Source organism: Mugil cephalus, chromosome 4, assembly GCF_022458985.1.
Source record: "Mugil cephalus isolate CIBA_MC_2020 chromosome 4, CIBA_Mcephalus_1.1, whole genome shotgun sequence".
Lineage (NCBI taxonomy): Eukaryota > Metazoa > Chordata > Actinopteri > Mugiliformes > Mugilidae > Mugil > Mugil cephalus.
The window spans coordinates 16390920-16406802 of NC_061773.1; the positions used below are offsets into that span (position 1 = coordinate 16390920).

Genomic DNA, 15883 nt, shown 5'->3' on the forward strand with positions numbered 1-15883 from the left:
GAAATTGTCTCAAACGTGGAGAAGGAATGTTTAGTTTTTAATCGTTTTCCAAATCAATATATATTCTTTTTCTCCTCTGTCGCTCCGAACTGGAAATACTGTGTTAAATAAAACTGCGGAGAGAGAAGAAAGTGTCCGATGAACACAGCAGGTTAAAGGCTTCCGTTTTTTAGATTTTTTTTTTGTCAGTGTCACAATACAGCCTTGTGGGAGGACCCTTCTGTATGAACCTCAGCAGAATCGCAGCTGCTGCCCAAACACGACCCCACCAGCCCCCCCCCCACCGCCCGCCCCCTCCACACCCCTCCACACCCCCCACCCCGGTCCCAGCTTTAGGAGTCTGATTAGCCGTCAGGTCGAGGATTCTGGTGGAGGAAAAACTAAGCATCACAGTGTTTGTTGAAAATAAACGGACAGTTTAATAACCTTTTTTTGTTTTTCGTTTAAAGTGGAATAAAACCAGCCATTTTTTTTTTTTTTGCCAGTACACTAAGAAAAGCCAAAAATAGAAGGAATGGACAACTATATAAATGCATTAACTCGCTACAGAGAGGAGTTGGAGGGGGGAGGAGGGTGAGAGAACGTACTGAGATGTTAGGAAGGAGGGAGGAACGGAAGGAGTGGGGAGAAAAAAAAAAGATTAAACAAAAGAGGGTAAAAAAAAACAAAACAAAAAGAAAAAACAGCAAAGAAATAAAAACAGAAGGAGGTGGGCTCTTCATTTGATTTGTGTTTTTTTTCGGATAAAAACCCTCCCTGCGTTAAAGACTGGGCTGGCCAGTGTTTTATTTTAGTCTGCTGGCCTGCACTGGAGTGCCATGATTGAGGGAAGGTGGGAGGGATGGAGGGAAGGAGTAATGGCGGGGTGATGGAGTCGTTTCTTTCTTTTTTTCCCCCCTCGTTTCCATTATTTATTTATTTAGTTATTTATTTTTTTGTCCCCAATAATTTGTCTGTGAAGGTTCAGGTACTATTCATGCTGTTGGTTATACAGAAGGGAAGTCGGGAAGGCTGGGCTTTGAAAAAGTGGGACGAGGGAATGAACGGGCTTGTTTATGTGTACGAAGAGAGGAAGAACAAGAGAAGAAAGAGGAGGAGAGATTAAAAGGAGGAAGAGGAGGAGGAGGAGGAAGAGGAAGAGTGTGGGGATGGGTTAACAGTGAAGTGCGCTCTAGTTCTCTCCTTCGCCGGTTTCACCCTCGTCTCCCTGGTTTTCTGATGTCCACAGCTGCAGGAAGAAAAGGAAACATCCGTTAGTTCATTTAAACTCGTAGCCTGCTTTAATTTGATTTTATTTTTTTTATTACTAAAAGAAAACATATATATAAAAATAATCCGTAACAATGGAATAAAATGGAAAGAAACCATGAACCAATCGAGACCAGTGGTTTAAAATCCCATTTAGAGGGATGATGTGAACATCAAATAATCCGCTCAGGAGGAAAATATCAGCTCCTTTTAACCGTGGAAACATTTGATCTGATCATTTCTCTCCCGTCGGAATAAATTCTCTCTTTGCTCCACGTGAGTTTAACATCAGGCGACGAGTTTCCAGGAGGGACAGAAACATTGTCAGTGTTAATCTATTTATATTAGTTAAATATATAAAATAATTTAAGTTGCTCGTCACGATGCCTCATGAATAAAAAAGCACCATTTTTGGACAAAGTTTGTATGTTTTCCATTCTTTAAGCACCAGCGCCGCTTCAAAGGTGCCGTGGTTTTGGCACCGTATCATAACGATACCCATCCCTAGTCTTCTGCTGTTTTGTGTTGTTTTTTTCTTCTTCTTTTAGTGATTTCTAAACGGTTCTTGTGTCTGTGTCAGGCTGCATCCTGCTGGGGGTGGCTGCCTCCATCAAAGACTGTCACTGGGGGGTGGGGGTTCCTGCTCCGGTCTAGGTGGGTGCTACATGTCTAAGTAACATCCACATTAATGCCAGGTACAAAAGTTTCCCAGCAGAACATTGTATTGTCACTAGTTGATAAATGTTGTGTACTTCTCTCGTCAGTGCTTCTAATCAGTGTATCAGCGTGAATCAAGAGGTGCTGCATAGCAATGAAGAATAATTCCAGCCCACATATTTTAATCATCAGTATCACGCTGGTATTAAATGAATGTAGCCGACATTGTTCTTCAGTGTCGGCGTCTGCACAACAACACACTAAAAACTAAACCTGGGCGAGTGGCTGCAAGCTGTGCACAGCTGCTGTTGGCAGACACATAAATAAATGTGAAACTGGATCTAATGTGCTACAGGTCGGAGGCTTTTTCGGGTGAAACGAGGATGTGAGCGAATTCGCAATCTTCAGTTTTGAGAGGAGTCGGCCCCGTCGGCATCACTGAACACGCGAGTCGTCATTTACGTTGCTTCAGGACACAAGCGAATAAACAACAAATGCGGACGTTTCCGGGGCGCAGATTTACGCGTCATACTCACAGTCAGGTTGTCCCTTAGTAGCTGCATGATCAGCGTGCTGTCTTTGTACGAGTCCTCGTTCAAGGTGTCGAGCTCAGCGATGGCCTCGTCGAAAGCCTGCACAGACAGAGACGTTCGCTGCTTTAAATCCTCTGGGGAAAAACTTCTATTTACGTCCACATCCATTTTCTTTCTGAGCTGTGATATTAACAAATCAGCCTCAAGCTCCGCTCATTTTTCTTTTCTTCTTCTCACATAGGAGTATCGTGAGGGCTCGAGTCTGTTTTTTTAAAAATCATCTGAACCTCCCCACTGACTGCGGGGAGGCCCACCCGTCTACAGCCCGCTCCAACCGCGTCACGTTTAAATCCGGAGAGCTTACGCCGAGCAAACAAAGCGCTGCTACCCACCTGCTTGGCCAGAGAGCAGGCCTGCTCAGGCGAGTTGAGGATTTCGTAGTAGAAGACGGAGAAGTTGAGGGCCAGGCCCAGCCGGATGGGGTGTGTTGGCTGCATGTCCTTCTTGCTGATGTCGAAGGCATCCTGGTAGGCCTGCTGAGAGTTCTCCACCGTGTCTTTGGAACATAAACAAGCGCCAGTCACTTTTGTTTCACTGCACGCTCGTGATCCTAAACAGCGGCACGTCTCGCGTCAACAGACACTGTGCAGGCGGCGTCTTCACACGAGGACCTGCACTGAACCCTGGCCTCCGATTACTGGTTTTATTGGTCTGCGAGGCTGAACTTTGAGCTGCGACGCGCTAACATGTTCTATTCTTGCAGGTTTTTGAGATGGAAAATAAATATAATTCACTGTGTGGTTATCTAATTTTTTACATGAGGAAACATTTTACACAAATCAGTCACTTTGACATGTGGATCTACGTTCTAAGAGGTCATCATTTAATAATAGTGTAATCATTCATTTACGATACTTTTATTCTGGACTAGAACTTTGCCAAATGAATGAAACAGTCTAACTGAAAAGCTGCTCCTCGTACAAAACCATCTTTGTTTTAAGACGATCCAGCGTCCTTTGAGAAATGTGTCACTTCCTCTACCAAAATGAATGTTATCACCATGACAATCAGATAACTGATAACCCTGGCAACAAACACCAGCGGCAACCGTCTCTTGGCAACAGGCCGAATGAGTCCGTCATTAACGAGAGGAGCTAAAGGATAGAAATAGATTGAAAGTAACTGCTTGGTCGCGTGATATCTGGCTGGTTTGTCCGTGACCCTTTAAAGGTGTGATGTTTGAACAGTGTTGTCGGTAACTTGCAAAACCTTGGTGTGGCTCACGTCGACGCACGGTATCTGACTGCATAAGGCTCCGTCTTTATCTCTGCTGAAGAGGAAACGTTTGTGTTTTCCTTCTGCAATACTGAAATACTGAATTTGGAGAACATGTGGAAAAGCCACTCTTAACTAATGCGCCACCAGAGAGTTGCTAATTAAAAAAGGAGCTTCTGTTTTTTATCCCTTTGAGCAACAAAATGGCGTCTGAACTGCAAACAATAAAAAGGTAACAGTGATTTGGTGATTAAAAACGGAATATTTGCTTTGACCTACATAAACTGTATCTGATTTTTGTTGGAGCAATAAAAAAAAAGGACTCTGACTCAACAGTGAGAGAAGAATCTTGATTTAAAGTGAGTGTTTAACTCACTCAGTCAACAATCATTATTTTGCTCAATTAAAAGCAAGACTGTAAAAACCCGGATACTCACCCTTCTTTGAGTCCCCAGAGGCCACCTCCGACAGGTATCTGAAGTAGTCTCCTTTCATTTTGAGGTAGAACACCTTGCTCTCCGCCTGAGATGCGTTGGGAATGAGGAATTTGTCGAGCAGATTCTGAAAGAGACGAGACGACCAGATGTTATTGTCGCTGCAATCAAGAAGAAACGCCAAAGCTAAATAAGAAGATGTCTACGGGGGGGGGGGGTTGCTCATTCAGAGCTGTTCTTTTTTTATTGGTTTTATTTGGCCCCTGATCAAATACCGATCTTTTAATATTCAGTATTAAAAGAATCCAAATCTAGATTCAATCTTAAATGAAGAAAATTTCCTCCCCTGGAGACGTATGAGGCTTTTCCTATCCTCCTAGATCATAAGTGAACCGTGCAACTGGATTAAGTCCAATAAATAGGTCTGTCCAAGCTAATGTAGCGAGGAGGGGTTAACTCGTAAGCTCCAATAGACTTCAATACTGTTCTGATTCAGAAACGTTCTGTCCATCCAAAACGCCATCAACTCCCGACCCTCTCTGTAACATTTGTCTCTTGTGTTTAGTGTTAGCTGTCCTGTGTACTTGGCCGTCCTTTTGGCGAATCAAGTTGGTAGTATTGAATGACAACGTCCTACTACCAACATCCACGCTGCACAAATTTCTGACGGAGTCCACACAGCGGACCCGTTTAGTTGTGCGACTTTTGTTGTTTCTTCTTAGATTTTTGGCGGCTTTGGCACTAGCCAACCACGGATAAAACGGAGCAGAATGAAGACATGTTGACGCTACGGGGACGTGTTTCTGATCTATGCCAGACCTCGAATAAATAACCGTAAAGGACTGGGGTAGGCCGAAGCCCTACACCGATCCGATCACACATCACTGTTTCAGGGTGACAGGTCTCTAATGATGTTTGGTTTCGTTGTGTTGAAGGCTCCTCTGACTGGATGTTGTGGGTTCATAGCAACAGTTTCCAAACGCAGATGCTGCACTTGGGATCAACTACAGAATATCCCACATACCGCAAAAGAGCTTTTGAGTCAACTGTTCAATTACTTTTGGTGCCTTGACAAAGAAGGGGCTACATATTAAAGAGTAGTAATTCCTAGACCACCTCAACGGGCTAATTTTGACACAAAGGAGCACTGGCTCTACGCCGAGGCTTAATCCTCATTTCAGCTGCTGGTTTATGGTGCTGTCATTCTTTCAGTTGCACCTAAAGTTTATTATATGTGGAGGCTGGAATGTAAATCAACTGGTAAACTGAAATCTAAGCTGCCCAAGATGTGGCGACTGGAGGTAAAATATCTCCAGAACCAATGACGCTGTTGTCGGTCCCAGTTTTGTCCTGCGCCACAGACGGGTTGAGGAGGACTTTACGAAAAAAACCTCCCTGTGAGGAACCAACTGGACTGTGGCCATTGAATAAATGAATAAGGGATCGGGATGAATAAACATCTATTCATCTATCTAAAACCGTAACATCTCTACAGGTAGAGGAGACATCTGATCTCCACGGGCTGGCCACAAAAGTCAATATCCGCTGACTTCCATGTTAAAACGTCCAATTTTACTGGTTGAGAAATAAATCTGTTTAAAGGCCTGATACACAAAACTAATTGTGTGGAGTTAAGTGGTTCAGGCACTGGTAAGATGATGAGGGCTTTCCAGATACTGAGCTTTAAAACTGCTCTTCAAAAAGATCATTATGTAACTGTAACTTTAATATGCTTTCATAAACAGTTTGATTAAAAAAAAGAATGGGTCAGTCTACAATTACATAGACTGATCTGTAGAATCTATATGTGATATGCACAAATGGATCTCACATACAAATAACACAACACAAACAAGGTCTAACAGTTGCATGGCTTCATTGCCCTGAGCTGCCTGAACAATTTGGTCTTTAACTACGTTTGTTCAAAAACATTTGCCGCCGGGTTTCGTTAACTTTAAGCGTGTGTGTCATTCTCCTTCTTACTGCCGATGTTCTCCTCATCTGATTTAAAGAAGGCTTTTACCCGGATCACGTGATCAGCTCTGACTTTACCCCTGAGCATCTCCTCACTGAGACCGGCTTTGTTTCAGTGATTACATTTAGACCTTTGAGCCACAGAGAAGCCCGTTTTAATCTGCTGACTCCAGTAACCTGGGTGGGGAATGTAGACATCTATAGTGGCAACAACTATCCAAGTTATAGAAACTCTGTGCTCAATACTTTGGTTTTAATATAGAATAATGTCAAGGTGTAATGTAAAAGTGGAGAAAAATACCTTTGGATCCACTGAGCTACGACTGACAGTGTTGAGTTGTATGGTTAAATCTTTGAGTGACTCAATCTGAAACTTAAACCATCAAAGAATCTTGGTTGCCATGGTTGCCATCCCTTTCTTTGTGACAACTCAACCTTTTGGAACCGAGCATTGGCGACATGTTGAAGGATGGAGTTTTTGAATTATCGTAACAATGGTTTGTGCAACTGCCAAAATTGGGAAGTTGTGCTTTTGTCTTGAAGACTTTCTGAAGAATATAACCAATTACGTTTTTACCAACTAATCCCTCTCTTCCTGGTCTCTCCCAAGTCTTGCGTCGTTCCCCAACCTGCTGCGCAACTTCCCAGTGTTCAGACACACTTTCTGTCCACTGGCGAGTTACGGTAATTCAAACATCACAAGCTTCTACGGCTTTAGTGTGGACAAGACTTAGCAAGCGACCAAAGTAGACTTAATTGTAAGCCATACTTGTAAGAAGAAGGTAAGGCCCATTGGCAAAAGGGTTGAACTTTAGCATCGCCTCTACCGTATCTAGCAGAAAACTAGCTCCTGAATAAGGGATGAACCGAAGTCTTCAAGATTGGGTATTTAAGAAGATCTTGTACCGTGGGAATCCTACTGCCAGGAAAATCCATTAAACCCAAAAACAGTAGATGCAAAAACAGTAAAAACTAAAACTGTTGGAGCTGCTAAATGCGTCTCACATTAAAACAACAAGACGGCAGCGGCAGTGAGTTAAGTCTGATTGTTGGTTGGTGACCATTGGGATGTCTCATTATGGGACAGGAAAAAAAATCTCTTTACGCAACTGGATGGTCCTAAAATCAGGATTCAGAAGACGTGTATGACTACTTTGCTGTTAAACTTCCGTCCATCACAGCATAAAGTTTGTCCAAATGACTTGATTGTAATCCCAGAAAGATCGGCCGAGTCAATCAGTTCCCAACGGAGTGACTCCAGACCAACTTGCTCCCACAAAACGTTTGTGGGCCGGGGGAAGTTAAGTCTGACTTGTGCAATTTAGTCCTTGTGTCCTCACTGAATAGTATCATGAGTTTAAAGATTCAAATGGGTTCTTCATTGGCAGGTGTTTGAATAAAAGCTTAATAGGCAGTAGTGCTTGGGAAATAATAGAGCTTATTCAGATGGAAAAAATATTTGCAGCCCTCGAACAAATGAAAATAAAAATAATTAATTATACTGTACCTTTCTTTATTTAGCTTGACTCTCACATTTAGCTACTAAATCTGATGGATGTGAAAGACCTCAATGGGGTGGGAGTTTAAATCAAGGATTAAAAGCAAATGTCAAAATCAACTTTGTAGAAGGCCCACGCAGTAAATATACCTCGATTTCAACTGTACAACAAAACACAGATCCCAGAGAGCTGATGCAATGGATACAGAGGAAGAAAATCTATTTATTTTTTCCTACTGGTCGGCTGATTGATTGGTACTCTCTACTAGGTCAAGGTGCCGGACACACGTTTCTGTCCCGTGGACGCATCGAAGCGCCCCCCCCCATCCAAGCATCCTACTGCTTTAAGGACAGCCCGTCTCCAGCCATCCCTTCCTCCCTTCATTCCTACAGCATCACATCACTGCAGAGGCTTTCAGTTTGACCTTGAAGATATTATTAGAACCCGGCTCATGCGCTAAAATATTGGAGTCTGCTTTGACCTTGAGCGATTTCTGCACCACCTTCGTCAGGAACTCGCAGGGCACGAGGGTTGCTCGTGAGGCCCGAGTCACATTTGGGGCGGAAGAAATTTAGCGACGACAGACTTTTAACAGTGGACTTGAAGTACGTATTAGTAGCTGGAGTAATTCGCATTAAGCTTCGTGGAGAATTACGGCGCTTTACTTCCGCCGAGGGTGCGTGTAAATAGAACTAGAGTCGACCATTTTAAAGGTGAAGTTTCAGTCCTTCTCAGGTTACCGAGATCAAACCTACAGCTGCAATCAACAACAATAAAACCACAGAAGCTTGCATCTCAGCTGCAACTCACTGCCGCTCTCATCACGGTACCTGACTTTCTCCAGCTTAAACGCCATTGACTGAGCACATAGGGGTTCTCACTGGGTCTCTAGGCCTTTTAAAACAAGGCTTTTGCAAATATTCATCCAGTTATTTGCTCATCTATTCACACCAAGCGCAAGTAGACCCCTGTACTAATAATAATTTGTGCAATACTAAAGCTTTAATCACAACTGCAGCATTGAAAACGAGTGGATCTCCAAGTGGACTCTCTCTGCCTCTGCCTCGCGTGCACCTGTAGAAGCGCACCCACACTAATGCAGTCCCGGTATTTTCTTTTTGAGGTGCCGCTATTTTTAATCCGAGCACCTTCCTCAGGCCTCGGCTGACAGACGCCACTTCAAGAGACAAGTCGTAACAGCATGTTACATGTTTTCATACACTCCGTCCGCCCTCCGCCTCTGCAGCGAGACGGAAAAATGAAGCGGAGATACCCAAGTGGGGCAAAAGCACGACGCAAAAACCGAGAGAAAATTAAACGCAGCTCTTTCAGCAGCTGCTAGCGGCATTATTACCGTCTCTGCACCATGTGATCGTTATTCTTATTCCTCAGCCAGGAGGGATCAGCTCCAGCGTGCTTTCTCTCTTACGCCGGCTTCCTCTATTGTGCCCTCCATTCTTTCTGCCCCATCGCCACCAACCATCTTGTCCATTTTCTCTCTCCTTCTTCACACCCCCTCCCCCTCCCTCCCCCTCCCCACACTCCCTGCCCCGTCCGTACCAGCACGTCGTGGCAGATTTCTTGGAGTTCAGCCTCGATCTTCACACGGTAATCGCGGGCCATCTGCTGCTTCTTCTCGTTCGCCTCCGTCTTCTGCTCGATGCTGGAGATGACGCGCCAGGATGAACGGCGGGCTCCCACCTACCGGCGGCGACGAGGGGAGGAAAAAAAAAAGAAGACAAAACTGACATTAAAAGACAAACATCTAAACATAAGTGACTGGACACATGCAGCTGAAATAATACACATCAGAAGGGATGTTTTTTTGTTTTTTATTGTAGCATAAAACCTCATGCCAAAACATATAATGATGTTCTAATATTTTATTTTACCTATATAGTATGCATGACAATAAAAGTCTTGTTTCCTCATCTCATGAGGGAGGTGTGACTTATTTCACTTCCTATCTATGGACTAAACCTAAACCGAGTTACTTAGAGCATCACCTCGGTTGCACCCAGTATTAGAGCACGAAATACTGCAAAGCTTTAAAAACTACAAACAGAGCAGCAGCACTGCTGGAAAACCAGAGGGTACTCTTACATAATTTGTGCTTCAGAGTTAAGACTATAAAATCTTCATGAAAAAAAAAAGAGAAGAAAACACACACAGATATCTAAACAGCAGAGCCAGCGACCGTCTCTGCACTGGATGAGACGCTATTTTAGCAAGTGCCGCTTGCCAAGACAGGACAAAATGCAGCGTACTGGCGAATGTTGCAGCCTGCACGTTATGTCCAACTACCCCCCCTCCCCCCAAACCTCTATGGTAAATGTTTCCTTAAAGATTTCAGATCTTTGGTTTAAGAAAGAGCAGAGGCCTTTAGGTTCAGACGTAGATGCTTGTGAAAAGACAAAGATGTAAATGAAATTCTAACAATGAGAACAAAGCGGTCCATTTTAAAGACCATAAAGAGTCCAGATTAGGTTCCTCTGACGACATTTGTTGTGATGACAAACAGAGACTTAATAGGTTAGGATGGTAAATTCCACACTTTCCAAGAACTATGTCCTCGACGCCCGTCTCTATTTATTTTCGGTGTCATAACACTAATCCTGGGCATGGTGTACCGTTGTATGCATTTCATTTCATTTCAGTAGACTTAACCTGTATCAGAAATACAGCTTCACATTGTTCATATTGTTAAAATGTAAAAAGAGCATTTGTTATTTATTAAAACATCTTTACGAGAACATTCTCATTAAGCCTTTCTTCTTCGTTTTGGCTTTACGGTGACGACTGCCTGTCTATTGATGGACAATCTGAAATGAACAAAACCAAGATGTGTGTATTTACACCGTGAGCCTCTGCAGGACTGCGGAGGCAAACAAGAGAAATATCTGACTTGATAGATAGATGCCGTACCACGTTCTTGTAGGCGACAGAGAGCAGGTTGCGCTCCTCGTTGCTCAGCTCCAGGCCCTGCTCCGTCACGGACTTCATGGCAGCCGCCATGTCGTCGTAGCGCTCGGCCTGCTCTGCCAGCTTGGCTTTCTGCACCAGGTCGTGCTTATCCATCTTTTAGGCTGTAAAGAGAAGGAGAAGCACAAGCAGCAGCAGCAGCAGCAGCGAAGCCCAAAGAAGAAAGAGTTAGTGTTTGGACTTGAGCTAAAAACGTCGAGAACGATGCAAGGACGAGTGTGAGAAACAGAGTGATGGAGAGTGATACACCCATGACGTAAGTAGAGCATGCGGAAAACATGGAAAGAAAAAAAACAGGGCTGCCACTAGAGGAGCACTGGGTAATGATCAAACCGCTGGGCTGTCACAGGCTAATCAATAAACCCCGTCACATATCACATCCTCACATCACACACAGAGGGAAAAAAAATATCAAATAAGTCTTAACTGTACTTTGTCAAATGTCAAACACTCAATTCCAGTGAAATGGCTGCTCAGTTGTTTCATCCCAGAGGGCTTTCCGCTCTCCAGATGAATCTGTAGGTCTAAGTAGGCCACAGCCTCCATCTCTTCCATCTACACATCACACTACTAAACTCTCCACAATGAACCGTAACGTCTTTAATCCCCTACATTTTTAATCTGCATAACCTTTTTTTTTTTGTTCTGTGCAAATCTTGCACGTTTAAATTTAAAAAGAACGAACGTCCACACAATCACAGGAGTAAAAACGTGAGTTCACACATTCAGAAGACTGGAAACCGACTTTACCCCAAATGTGTTAACGTGTCCAGAGTAGACTCTTTAGTTTTCGACGACCACACCCTGCCACCAGACGGAGATTCAACAACCACATCTTTTTTTTTTTTTTTTTAATTTCCTTGAACCTTACCTGACCTACCTGTGAACACAAGGCTGAGAATGGAGTTTCCCTATGGAGGGCAAGAGAGGTATAATCTATGAAAATGCTGTTTATTTTGTCAACTGCATTATGTGTTTCATGAGAAAGCACATTTTTCACTAACTGTCGATGCATATTTGATTTAATTCAACTAGGATAGTCTAAAATAAATAACAATTATCAAAACTTAAACCACACCAACCTGAAATCTAAATGACTATACTACGCTGCATTTTTTAAAACCAATTTCCGAGAATTAAAAAAATGGTGACTAACCAAAATGATAAATACCCAACATAGAGGCGTTCACCTTGTCTGACCCTTTTCATGTTCTGTTCTTCTGCAGTGACTCACAGCTGATGTTGTTAGGTTGTCGACAACATCTAATTTCTTTATTTGACACGTTTCTAGTCAACTCTTCGCAGACACACCTTTGGCAAGCCTCGTCCTGCTTCATGGAAGCTTCGTAAGACTAATAATTTTAAAGCTACTGCCACAAATACTTGGGAACCTGGGATGTTATTTATAACTGATTGAGGCCTGCATGTAGGTTTTCTTTTGCTTTAAATAAGTTAATAAATTAACTTCTGTTCTCTAAACACAAACCTGCCTGTTTTCTGTCATTTTATTTTACGTTAGTTCAGTAACCACTTAGCAAAGTGTCCTTATCTCATTTCATTTGGGCCAAGTGTCATTTTCTGGTCCACTCTGCTGCTTATTCTCTCTGTGTGAGCCAATGACCCACCGACGCAATTATTTGAAAATTTATTTTTATGACAGTACTGTGAATTGTGGCGACATTCTCGTGCACAGTTAGCTCATCTAGTGAATATCTTTTTTGCCGGAGAAGGGAGGCGAAGCCGAGATGACAGCCTCTTCCACTCACCTGAGCGTGAAGTGGCACAATGTATTTCTGTCCTGCGTTACAGTACCAAATCATCTCTGCTACGGCTAAGCAAACAAAAACGAAGGACAGACGTCTATCAGCGTATTCTCGTTGAGGCGTGGTCCAGGAGCCGACTGACTGACGGTATCACACAGGAATCGACGTTTGGATCTCTGGGATGCAAGGTTGGAAAACAAACCTGCACTTACCACTTCTCACCACAGGTGCCACCAAAGAGAAGAAAATGGATCTCTGAGATTGTTCTTAAGGTCTGTACTTGTGCATATATATTTCTGATCTAAAAAACAGACTCTTACACACATCCAACGCACATAATGGTGTTCACCTCAACACCACCAGATGGCACAGAGACAACCATAGCAACTAAGGCCCCTCCTCGCTGGATGGCGGCGTACTCAAGAATTACTCATTACATTTGAAAGAGGTTGTTAAGTTGAAGCTTTGACACCACCCTTGAATTTAATTAATGGTGCCCATCAGTGTGCAGATTTCCTTTCATGCTCCGTCAATCAACTATTTTTGCACACCAGCTACTGACAATTACTGACAAATTGATACCTTGTTCAGGCTCGTTTTAAAAACTTCCCTCAAGGAGGCCTTTATTGTTCCCTACAGCCGTCGTTTCGATATCCACAGTTGTAAATGAATGAAATCCGTTTTTGAATACATATGTTTATTTAATGAGCCCATTTACGGTTGTGATGACGTAAACTAGTGTTGCAAACCTCACGAGTGCAAAGATAAGGAGTTAAATCTAAAGAAAAAAAAAAAAAAAAAACCTCTGTCACACTGGCCAACTATGATCATGCTGCCACTCTTGGGCACTTCCTATGATTCTGCAGAGTAATTAATAGCCTCTCAGCTGGGTGTGCGGCGATATCGAGTGCTGATTCAAGGGCTGAAAAAAGTCAAATCAATTATCTGCTAATAATGAGCACTGTTGCATTGGGTTTCAAAATAATTTTAGAAAATGGCGTACCACTTAGATTAAAGGATAATTACATGTTAAGAAACCCATTCTGTCCACTACCGGGACACTAATTCAGAAGAAAAACCCTGATTACTCTCAATTTCTCATCACCATTTAATTTACATTTTTTTTTACCGTCAGTAAATCCATACAGTCAGAGTCACCGGTCACATGGAAACACTTATATTTTATGCTATGCCACACACCTGGTGTTACTCACATTATTAAATACTTAAATTTCAGATTTTCTCAACACTGACAAATATTTTAAATAAAGTGTAATTAATATTTATAGCTAATTTAGCTTTGAATATTGATCAATGATTATTAATCATTTCTTTCAGTTCCCCTCAAAATTATCTAAATTATAATTGAGTTTCTATTCCTTATATGACAGTACACTAAGTATTTTAAATAATTGGACTGAGCTTGACAAGTGGGACAATGCTAATTGTTAAAAAAAACAGGACAAAAGCAAGTATCTTCTGTTCTTGGCGTGGGAGAAATAAATGGATGCCTTTGATTGTGTGTGTGCAAATAACCTGCACAGGAAAGACAAGTAATGACTAATATATTATTGAGCTTTTTGTTATTTTTTTTGGAGGAGTGGCGTTAAAAATATAGGTCATCCATAATGTTACCGTCAGCCATTTACTGTATTTTTTTTTAAAGAACATTTACACCGCCGTGTTGTGACATATTAGCATCGCTTATCACGGCTACAAGCGCATTAATGAGGCGTTAGTAAGACATGGCGACCCACACACACACACACACACACACATCGGTTAAAATTGATCCAACTCGGCCTCGTTGGTCAGATTCAACCATCTAACGCAACACCGACACATCGTACATTTGCTAAGTTGTTGTTTAACCACATTGCGTCGCTAACTATTAACAGTTTATATGGTTTATTCGCGCCGTTAAAAAAAAAAAAAAAAAAAAAAAAAAGAGAAAGAAAAAAAAATGGAGGGGCACCATCTTCCAACAGCGGACAGACATACACCCAAAAATCAATCGCCTCTGAAAAACCTTTCTAACAATAACGTTAAAAAGAAAAAAGAAAAAAAATCTAAATATATATATATCTTAGAAGTGCCACAGGGCCAGAGTATGTAGGTTGAAGCGTAGAGTCGGCCTGCTAACAGCTACGCCCTCCTTGTCGCATTCCCCTGCGGAATTTTAAGATGGAGATAGATTAGCGCCAGCTAGCATGCTAGCATGTTAGCATGCTGCTACAGCGGTTAGCTCGGTTGCTAGCAGAACCTGACCCAGTTCAATCTCCGCGGGCGATGCGCCGACACAGAACCGACAGGCGCATTTTCTAACGGGTTATATGTGGTCTAAAATCACGGTTTCCCCTTCGTCCATTTTAAGCGGAATTCAAAAACGATTTTAATCGATGAAATTTAAGCCGCGTTTGAAGGGAAACTCCCGGGAAATATGGAGGGTGTGTTAGCTTCCATATCGCTGCGCTACGCCATGACGGAGCTCAGTTAGAGACAATCCACTTTCGGCCTGTGTTCAGCAACTAATGAGGCCACACATAGCGGGTGTCCCGTTATGGCCTACGGGTATTTGCTCGCCTCATTATTTTCGCCGCACCGCGTCCCGAGCACTGGTTGCTAAAATATCTAGGCTGCGCTCAACGACGGCCGGGGCACGGCTGCTAAGCTGTCAAAATGGCCAAACTTGGGTACTGCGTCTCACTCCCTTCATTGGCACTGGGCAGAGCGCACCACGCATGCAACGGCCACATTCTGGGCCTTTTTCGTTCAAGATCCCGTGGCGCATTGACTACACAACGAGAGCAGTTATCTTTATCCCAGGTGCTCCCGCGGGTTATTTCTCGCTATCTGGCCCCTTTCTCGGCCTAAATCCTCGCACCCAGCCCCAAACCACAATGGGCACCTTCCGCCGCAGTGCCAAGCAATGGGGCCACGGCTAGGACTGCTGTCCCCGCTGAAAGACACAGTTTAACCTGTATAAAAGACAATAATCGAGTGATATGTAAGTGAACTCACATTTTGAGCGTACTAGGGATCCCGATTTTATTCTCTGAACGATGGGAGTTTGTCAAGCCGTCCTCCGCTCGCTGCTCAGGGTATTCAGGGCAGTACCACTTCCGCCTGCTCTGACACTTCCGCTTCCTCTAAGCCCCACCCCTCCCCCCGCCAGTATCCACGGCAACCGCGCCAGGGGGTTTCCTAAGCATCTTCCGAGGGGCTTTGACGTCATGAGGGCCATGGCAACCGCTACAGGATGACGTGCGCCGGTCTCCGTGGCAACTGTCTCCATGAGGCTGCTGCTGTCGTATCTGAGTTCACCATCGTGTCAGCTGACACAGCTTTGTGTGGGTTACACTGATTTTATTACATATATTATTACTTTATTCATTTATTAATTTTACAAGCGCATTTTATACTTCAAGCAGGTCTGTTTCTTCTAACACACGCCCAACACAACTACTGCAAATCCTGAGGCATGCAGGCAGTCATTCAATTTTTAATTCATTTATAAA

General features: G+C 43.2%; 1 protein-coding gene across 1 annotated transcript; it reads right to left on the reverse strand.

The window, feature by feature from the left end:
- Window positions 1–395: 395 nt before the first annotated feature.
- Window positions 396–15529, reverse strand: ywhaba (tyrosine 3-monooxygenase/tryptophan 5-monooxygenase activation protein, beta polypeptide a). Its single transcript, XM_047582377.1, has 7 exons — window positions 15387–15529; window positions 10546–10706; window positions 9181–9321; window positions 4151–4274; window positions 2831–2994; window positions 2442–2537; window positions 396–1228 (listed from the first exon to the last, which is right to left on the reverse strand). Exons 2-7 carry the CDS (start codon window positions 10696–10698, stop codon window positions 1172–1174), a joined length of 735 nt encoding a protein of 244 aa, XP_047438333.1. The 5' UTR covers window positions 10699–10706; window positions 15387–15529; the 3' UTR covers window positions 396–1171.
- Between the last annotated feature and the right edge of the window lie 354 nt (window positions 15530–15883).